This window comes from Macrobrachium nipponense, chromosome 33 (assembly GCF_015104395.2).
Source record: "Macrobrachium nipponense isolate FS-2020 chromosome 33, ASM1510439v2, whole genome shotgun sequence".
Classification (NCBI taxonomy): Eukaryota; Metazoa; Arthropoda; class Malacostraca; order Decapoda; family Palaemonidae; genus Macrobrachium; species Macrobrachium nipponense.
In genome coordinates, this window is record NC_087219.1 from 18149945 (window position 1) to 18159944 (window position 10000).

Consider the following 10000-nt stretch of genomic DNA (forward strand, 5'->3'; position numbering starts at 1 on the left):
GGGGATGTACTGTTGCTTGTAGACCGTCTGATAAACAGGGTACTGTAGGGGAGAAACGAGTGGTTTGAGTGTGTAGCGCCGAAGGGGAACTGAATTGGATTTCATTATAAAGAATTATTGGAACTTTTCAGAAGACATTAGGCCTAGGAGACTTTAGTACTAGAGGACTTTAGACCTACCTCCTGGACTTGGGTCTTGTAGGCGGTGACGTAGTGTGTCTCAGGATAGCAGGGTGTTGGGTAAGAGGGCTTAGCCTCAGCGTCGGCCTCGGCTTCAGCTTCAGCCTCGGCTTCGGGCTTAGGGTCAGCCTCGGGCTTGGCGTCGGCTTCAGCCAGAACTGCAGCCGACAGGAGGCCGAGGACGGCCAGCATGAGTAAGTTCTTGTAAGAGGCCATCGTCTGTAGGGTGAGTGGGATAGGGTATACTGAATTAGGATGCTTTTAGCATTGCGGTTGTAGGATCCTGCGTATCCTACGAGGATCCTGGGTTGAATAATAATAATAATAATAATAATAATAATAATAATAATAATAATAATAATGGTTGGTTCAGATTATGCCGGCTTGTGCTAACACGGGCTCAAGCAGTTATTTTTGTATGGTATAGGTATTGATGGGGGTTGGGTACAAGGACGCATGTGGACCTCTGGTCTCCGGGCAACCAACATAAATGAAATATATATGTATATATATAATATTATATATATATGTATATATCGAGAGAGAGAGGAGAGAGAGAGAGAGAGAGAGGAGAGAGAGAGATAGAGAGAAGAGAGAGAGAGAGAGAGAGAGAGAGAGAGAGAGAGAGAGAAGATGAAATATATGTATATATAATACTGATATATATAATAACATATAGATTAATGTATATATATACATTATAGATATATGTATATATACTATATATATATATATATATATATATATATATATATATATACATATATCTATATATCTAGTATATACTATATATATAATATATATATATATAGGAGAGGAGAGAGAGAGAGAGAGAGAGAGAGAGCATCCAAAAACAAGAAAGTTAATAAAAAATACTATCTGAGAACTATAATACAGAAGGCAATTACGCGATACGTGCTCATCCATACGCTACTGTCACGTGAACCAACAACCCGTGCTTGCTTTGCCGTGCAGCGCGCAAGCAATTTGAGTAGGGCTCGTTTAAGTATGAACATTATTGTCAGTGACAGTTAATATCTGTGCTTGCGTGGAAAGGTGCATATTATCGTCAATGTCACCGTGATACGAGTATATATTAAAATTATGATGATTCATCATAGAAAGAGAACGAGATTTAAAAACAATGATGTAGTGTATAGTTGATCGTAATGCTTGATATTTCAAATGAAAATAATTATGAATAATGAAATATTGTTAAAGGCGATGCGTAAGTCATTATTTGATTTTTGTAAATAAAAAAAAGTATACGAATGAAATATCATATAGGGGGGAAAAAGATCGAAAGAAATGAAAACAAGCGTAAAATATAAGAATAAACAAAAGAAAGACTATCATGTAATAAAATGAGATAGAGATAGCGTAAAATATAAGAAATATATATAGAGATAGCGTAAAATATAAGAAATATATATAGAGATAGCGTAAAATATAAGAATTAACAAAAGAAAGATTATCATGCAATGAAATGAACAATAACAATAGATGGATAGATAGATAGATAGACAGACAGGAATAATTGCACTATCATGAAACATGGAAACCAAATTCCTTATACGCACTTCATTCACACAAGCTCCTCCCAAACGCTATTTCGCGTGACCCCCGTCGCTATTGGTCCGGGCCTGGGTGTGGGGGCTGGGGAGCATTGCAATGGCTGTCTCAAGGTTAGGTTTCTATTTATAGATCCCGAAATGATGGATCTTTTCTGGGGGGTTAAGGGGGAAGGGGAAAAGGCTGGTTGGGAAGAAGAGGAAGAAGAAGAAGAAGAAGAAAGAAGAAGAAGAAGAAGAAGAAGAAGAAAAGAGAGAGAGAGCTTTTTCGTCGCTGTTTCCCTGTCACGGTCATTCGAAGCTAACGGTTTATGACCTCTAGACTCGTCCTTGTCAACCCAGGGAGGGGAAATTATGATTTTCATGGTGGTTCAAATATGTAATGACACATATTGTGTTAAGATCAGGATTAGTTATGGCTCAAATTTCACCTGGACTTGACCAGAAACTTGCTTTGTTACCTGGGATTGACAAGGAACTTGTAATGCTACCTGGGGTTGACAAGGAACTCGCTAAGTTACCTGGGGTTGACAAGGAACTTGCTTTGTTAACTGTGGTTGACAAGGATCTTGGGGTTGACAAGGAACTTGCTATGCTACTTGGGATTGACAAGGAACTTGTAATGCTACCTGGGGTTGAAAAGGAACTTGCTATGTAATCTGGGGTTGACAAGGAACTTGCAATGTTGGGGGTGCTGTGACTTGGTAGTCTAATGAAAAAAGACGTGTACAGACATACGTACACACGCACACATGATTATCATGGGTCTTATAGAACCATCTTGAGGTGCCATCAATCTCTGCCCATATACAAAATAAGGGAAAGCAAAGGTACTTAAAATTAATAACAAATAAAGAGAGATATCAACAAACGAATGTATACGAAGTTACAGCAAGAACACTACGAGAAGACCATTCCAAAGTCTTGCAGTGAGGGAAATGAAACGCTTTCAGATGATGATTAGACAAAGTCTCGAAATAGTGAATTTCTTCGGCAAATATTGAGGACTTTCGCTTGGACAATTTTCATGTACGATTCGAAATTAGCAACAATGACTCAAAATATTCTTAGATTATTATATTATTGTTTTCGTCATTGCTTTCTCTCTTTTATTCTTTATGGAAAGTAGTATAAATAGTGATTTAGTTTGAAAGGATTGTGATGGAGTTATGCTTTCTCTCTCTCTCTCTGAATCCGTAACGAAATCAGGATCAGGCAAATAAAAACGTAAGAATATGCTACATATATATATATATATATATATATATATATATATATATATATATATATATATATATATATATATATATATATATATATATATATATATATATATTTATTTATATATATATTCACTCTCTCTTTCTCAGTCTGTAGAATAACGTGGATTTTACCCATTTTCATTATATTACAGTTGTAATTCAGAAGAAACACATACATGAACATGAGCAAAGAAAACATAGCATTCAATTAAGTTAACTTTTGAACGAATCGACCGTGACGCCAGAATAATAATTAGGTAAAAGATTTTCAAAAATGATTAATTATTAAACAACAATGGTGTAGAAAGCATTTAAGTGTACATAGCATCAATATACAGCCATGCGAGATAGAATGCTGGGAGATAAATAGCATGATTTTATAGCTGATTAAGAAGGCGTGATTTTTAACAGACATGTGATGTTATAGCCTCTGCTAAAAAATTTGGTTTTACGCAGATGGTAAATTGGTTATAATTATATCCCTCAAATAGGGAAAGTAAGTACAGAATGCAAATGTATATAGCGTGTATTTCACAAGATGCGGCTACTATAAGTTACTCTGCTATTATACCACATTTTTTACGAATGAGTACTTTTACAAGAAGTGGTAGTATAAGATAGAATCTATAAGACTACCCTGTTGGGGATAGAAAGCTGTTAGATAGCATAACATCTATGACACATGGTTCTAGATGAATTATAAGAGCATTTACTAACTGATGGTAAAGTGGTCATAATCATAATTATACATCTCAGATATATAATTATGTAGTATGCAGACTTTGCAGAATGCAACTATTTTATATTACTACTGCTCTGCCACATTCATTATGAATGAATACTATCAGAAAGCTATGAATTATGATAAAAACTACCAGACTACTCTGCTGGGATAAGAAAGGATGCTTTTGACAGTACAGCACGTGGAACCCTACGCTACAAGATGATTTGTTTCTTGAAGACCAGAGAACAATCTTTTCTAGCTTTCATCCACTTGTTATTGAAGGGTCATTATTGTTAAAAATATGCACACGTATTCTTACTGGAAAAGGAATGAGTTTTCTTAGGTATCGAACACAGAATGAAATGTTTACATATAAGAAAAAAAATGGGAATGTCAAAATGGAAATATTTGAATAAAGAAAAAAATATAGAAAAATATACTATATACGGAAGAACAGAGAAATGAAGCAGAGACATTAATTATTAAGTATCGGTAACCAGAATCAGGTAGAGAATTCCAAAGCTTGAGATGCGAATGAACTCATTCAGTCAGATTTCTGGTTATTGGCATTTTGTCTCCTGGTCGATGAAGTTAATTAAACACTGTGTCTGGTCGGTGCATGGATGGGTGATCAAGAATGAATATCATATGACATTTGTATGTGCTCCAGTGATATGCACGGAAACCTGCTACAGACCTAAGGAGTCTGGTGGGAGCGGCAGTTGTTCACAGTGAGTGAAGACATGGAATTAAAAAAAAAAAGAAAAAAATCGAAATCGTCCAATTATTTTGGACTTGATTTAGCAGTAATTACGAGTTAAACAGGAAATCAATTAAAATATTTAAGTACTTTACCCCTTCAAGTCATTATTCTATTATTCATTTACACAATCTGTCTTGTTTCTCTGTCTTTTTTTATCAATCATGAAACAATGAACTTTCTGTAATAAGCAAATCAAATGAAAAAATATTATTTATAACAGGTGTGCAAGAAGCTACGTTGAAGAATGAGCTGACTGCTCCTGGGCACGAATAAAAGGGAAAACGATACAATGTTTGAGAAAAACAAATCCTGGTTAGAAAATCCCCAGTATACAAAGTAATCCTCAGGGGATTTCTCTCCTTCTCTCCAGCTGTGTCTGTATTATTATTATTATTATTATTATTATTATTGAGAAGATGAAACCTATCCATATGGAACAACCCTACCAAAGGGGCCACTGACTTGAAATTCAAGCTTCCAAAGAATGTGGCTTATTACGAAGAAGTAAGAGGAAGTAAAGGGAAATGCAGAAAGAAGAGAGCCCACTTATTAAAAAAAGAACAAATAATAAGTTGATAAATACTGAGTGTAAAAGAAATGTAAATATCTGTGATATGAAATCCCAAAATTTTAGAGATTGGCTGTAAGAATAGATATAAATCAACTTAAAAATCCCTCCAAAATCCATGAGAATTATCAAGGGATTTTTTCTTCTGCAATGAGTGTAGTGAACAAAACTAATCCAAATGTAATCCTAAATTGCTTGATGAACAAATGAAAATCAGTCCTACTGAATCTGTATTGAAATGGTAATAAAAGTAAGTCCGTTTGTGAGAAAATCCAAAGTATTAGTTTGATAAAAATAACTCCGTTTGTGAGAAAATCCAAAATATGAATATTAAAGTAACTCCGTTTGTGAGAAAATCCAAAATGTGAATATTAATCCTTTTTGAAGCTGTGCTGAAATAGTAATAAGAGTAACTTCGGTTGTGAGGAAATCCAAAATATATCTTGTAGAACTGAACTGGAGTGCGTCAAGCAAAAAAATAAAATCCACTCAAGAAATGAATCCCACCGAAATCCCATAAGGAATCCCGGAGGACCTCTTCCCTGTACCTTGAGAGCCGCGCTGGTAGAATCCAAAGGAAGCCGACTGAGAGAATGATGGTTGACGTAGCGCCGCCGAGCGGTTATATACCAGAGCTCAATGTCAACCGACGTGCTTGATTAGCGCCAGGTATGCGCGCTAGATTATTACACATCCTTGCCTTTTGGCATGATTAGGAGTCTATCTGGAGTATGCTCCGAACTCCTTTGGGGGAGCGGGTAAGAAAATAAGACTCAATTTGCTCGAATTTATTTGCAAAATCACACAACCTCAGGGAGAGGTGTACTTATCCGCCTGGTGTGTGGGAACGTTGGTGTTCAACGCCAGCTAAAATAAGTGATCTCTTTAGTGGGGGGTTGTAGTAATGTTTCTCAGTGAAATGGCCACTTTTGTCGTGAAAATAACGGGAAAAATCATTGACTACGATTGGCAAAGGCTTTAAGGTTATAGTTTATGGCCGAATGACACAAAAAGAAGGGATTAAACGCTTATGCAAAAGGGGTAAATGAGGGAAATTGCAATCGGACATCTTTAAATGAGCCGTTATGCAAAGTGTAATTTAAGCGCTGTTTCTATTCTGCAGTGGATTCCGACAACTCCTTATGCTGGAAAGGAATGTCTATTATTCTTATTATTAAAACATTAAAGTGGGCCTTTCAAATTGCTATTGCGTAATGTACTGGGATGTAGATGTGACTGGCAACTGAATATCCAATGTATTTTGGTTTCTCTCTGCGATGTGAGTTCAAGTTATAAATTTTTCATTAACTAATTACATTATTATTATTATTATTATTATTATTATTATTATTATTATTATTATTACATTATTATTATTATTATTATTATCATTATTATTATTTATTCTAAAGGAAATTAACTCATAGTAGCAGGAGTCGTGAAATGGAGACACAAAGCCACAGTTATGTTTGTGTACATTTTTGAAGAAAAATCTGCACAGAAAGTCCTCAGGAAACTGTTCGACTGAGAAGGTGAATCGAACAATTTCCCGAAAGGTTTTATTATTATTATTATTATTATTATTATTATTATTATTATTATTATTATTATTATTATTATTATTATTGGCCACTCATGTATTATACAGACTTTTAGACCAACAAAGACATCTTAACTTCTCGATTTCCCAAACTGACAGAAAGGAGTTCGAACTCGACCTAGAATTGTATAAAGTTTTACATTCATTTCCTTTTGTGACTCAAAGTTTGCTACAATAATCTCATTTAGAAGTAAAAGAGAATGGAGAAGTTTGAGGTTTTGTAGGTTTAACATTCAATGAAATAACTATCATTGACTTTAACATAGCATAACCTGGAACTAGTCAGTAATATACGTTAACTCGATAAGCACGCTTCCATGGATGAAACAGTCACCTCTAAAATATAAGAAATAAAAATAAGAAAAACAGAGAGAAGATAGAAGTAGTTTCAAATACTCCTACCATCACCGAATAAATAGAAGCAAATCACCACAAAGACGAACAGTTCAAGAAGATTAGAGTAATCATTCATGGAAATCAAGATAAAAGAACTTGGCAATTGGAAATATCACACAGTCACCGAGCATAACTAACTGTGCATGATTCTGAATTTTTTTTTTTTATAATAATGTTACCTCTTACACCAAGTTTTCTATTTTCGCTTACCCGGGGAGTAAGCTTACAAACTACATTGTTGTTGTTCTTGTTGGGGGTGAGTGTAGGAAAGCCCTATGGAAAAGCCTCAAAAAGTCTGATAAAGGTGTTTCGCTTTGAGTTAAAGATACAGGAATGTTAAGATAGGATATTTATGATTTATTTATCAGAATGAAAATGTAAAAAATAAGTAATGTGCATGTTAAACAGTACAGAATGATTATCTCTAATAAAATACAGCGTATTTATTTTCATTTTCGTTGGTGAAGCAACTCTCTATTTGACCGTAGATTTTAATAAACGCCTCAAGTAAGCTGGAAGTCGGATCACGCCTTGTTTCAAGTTGTTCGTAACTCATCATAACAACATCTGAGTCTGGCAGAAAACTTTGTGTTTCTTGTAAGGAGTCGTCCATTTTTGTCATTTCTTGAATGTTATTCTCCAGTCCAGATGTCGGTAGCCTCAAAGGATTCTTTTCATCTTTTAGACAAACTTCTGCCATCGGTTTTCTAATCAGTAGGTGCTATTCGTTTCCTGAATCGTTAGCATTCGTATTATGATAAAGTGCCTCGATGCTGCACCACCCAGTGCGAATGATCTTTCATTTCGGTTACTGCAAAGTATGGGGCATTTTTCCAGCAGTTGCTCATAATTTAAGGTGTTATATTACTTTGACGCACTTACACCATTACCGTATTTTTTCAGTCAACAGCTTGTTATATAATTATAAAATTTAATTTTTTCTCAGTATTTTTTCATCTTATGCATCCGTCTATTCCTGTCTATGCATTGCTTTATTTGTCTTACTAATATTTTTTATATTTATTTCGTCGACGATTTCGTGGCAGATTCACGACGTTTCTGACTTGTTCCACGTAAATGCTTACATGGTATATTATTATTAATTATAAAATATTAAGGTTCCTTCCTTCCTCAAACTGGACATCCAAAGAGAATTTTGTTGCCCTTTCCTTCGGCATCTTCATGCACTTAAGATGTTTTTAATACGCATGAAATTTAACAATCGCTTACTAGCACGAGATGGTTCATTTTGATAGTCTACGTAAATGTCTAGATCTAACAAAGTACATTTTTTTTAGTCTGTGTCTGTGGAGGGGGGTTGGGGGAGGTGTGAGCTATTGGTCAAAGGAAAGTTGATAAGGTTATGGATTGAATCCGGGTCGGAATAACGGTCCGAGAATTTTATAAATAACAAAAATGGACAATCTTACTTTTTATTCATACATTCTCTTCTGTGAAGAGCTGGTTTCTCGATTATCATAAAAAAGTAAACAAGATTTTTTTTTTTTTTGGTCATGGAGTTTATCTGTATTTCGGGTGAATCTAAATTAGGGCATGAAATGCTGAGCATTTAAAACTTTATATCACCCCAAGGCAGATATAATCCAGTCTTGAAGTGGATCTAAATCTGAATAGATATCATTGTTATTTTTTTTTTTTTTACTATGATAAACTTTAGTGACGCTCCATTCTTGAAGTGGATTTGGATCTGAATTTTTAAACCAATGAGAAATTCTTATTCCAACACGAACATTTTTTCCTTTGATTTTTTCCACTAAAGAAGATGTAACCTAATTTTTGCTAGGATATTATTATTTATTTATTTATATTTTTTGTTAAAATCCAAAAGGCCTTTTTTTCACCTAAAATTCTCCACTGCAAATGCTGCTAGCATTATGAAAAGAACCGTGATAAACGTTATCCTTATGGATTCAGTTTCAGTCATGAATAGATTTTTGATAAAAGTATAATAGTAGATATCATACTGATCATTATCATATTTCATAAAGGTTGTATTAATAACAATTCTCTTCAGCATTAGCTTTTATCATTAGTATAGTTTTAATGCACAGAAAATGACCCATGTCTGTTATTATTATTATTATTATTATTATTATTATTATTATTATTATTATTATTATTATTATTATTATTATTATTATTATTATTATTATGTTGGTGGTAACTTCATTTAAGCATATGCCATTGAATTAAATTGCTGCTACGATGCATGACCTTATAGCAGCAATTAAATTCAGTAAGATATTATTATTATTATTATTATTATTATTATTATTATTATTATTATTATTATTATTATTATTATTATTATTATTATTATTGCCATAACTGTATGATGATACTCATTATGATCACACTGATTAAAGTAGTATAATTACGAAGTTAACTAATATTCCAAGTATTAATACTATTATTATTGCTATATTCATTATTGCCATAAATGCATGATAGTTACTGTTATCATAATCATAAAAACAGCGATTGGAACCAAGTGAACCATCATCATAACTATCACAGATAGTAAAAGTGACAGAAGTAGTATAATAGTACTGTGACGTCCAATTTCAATATAATATTACCAAATCACGTCAAGCAAATCAAATACTCAGTCAATTCGAGACATTTCCATTCAAATCTCCATCGCATATCCGGCGACACCGTCGTCCACTTTTCCCTCGTAACTTACAAAAGTCACCCAGAGTCGCCCTCGCATTCCTCCGTCCGCAGTGACACTTACTTAAGCCAGGCTGTAATGGACATTCTTGTCATGCAGAAGAGGTGGACCAAGGATCCCGCCGGATCTCGCTTGTCATTCTCTGATTTAGGAGAGGAATTCTAATTCTAGATATGTATAATATATATATACATAGCTTTTCTTTTAGGGTTTCTTTGTTTTTGCTTTTGTGGCTTTTTTAT

General features: G+C 34.0%; 1 protein-coding gene across 1 annotated transcript in view; it reads right to left on the reverse strand.

Annotated features, from left to right (window-relative positions):
- LOC135202980 (adhesive plaque matrix protein-like) overlaps nucleotides 1-5660 on the reverse strand; it is a 6768-nt gene extending 1108 nt beyond the window's left edge. The window contains exons 1-3 of the mRNA XM_064232513.1: nucleotides 5616-5660; nucleotides 180-398; nucleotides 1-42 (exon numbers count right to left, since the gene is read on the reverse strand). The exon at nucleotides 1-42 is cut by the window's left edge and continues 1108 nt beyond it. Coding sequence (XP_064088583.1) covers nucleotides 1-42; nucleotides 180-395 — 258 coding nt within the window. The 5' untranslated portion in view covers nucleotides 396-398; nucleotides 5616-5660. The remainder of the gene's footprint in view (nucleotides 43-179; nucleotides 399-5615) is intronic.
- Between the last annotated feature and the right edge of the window lie 4340 nt (nucleotides 5661-10000).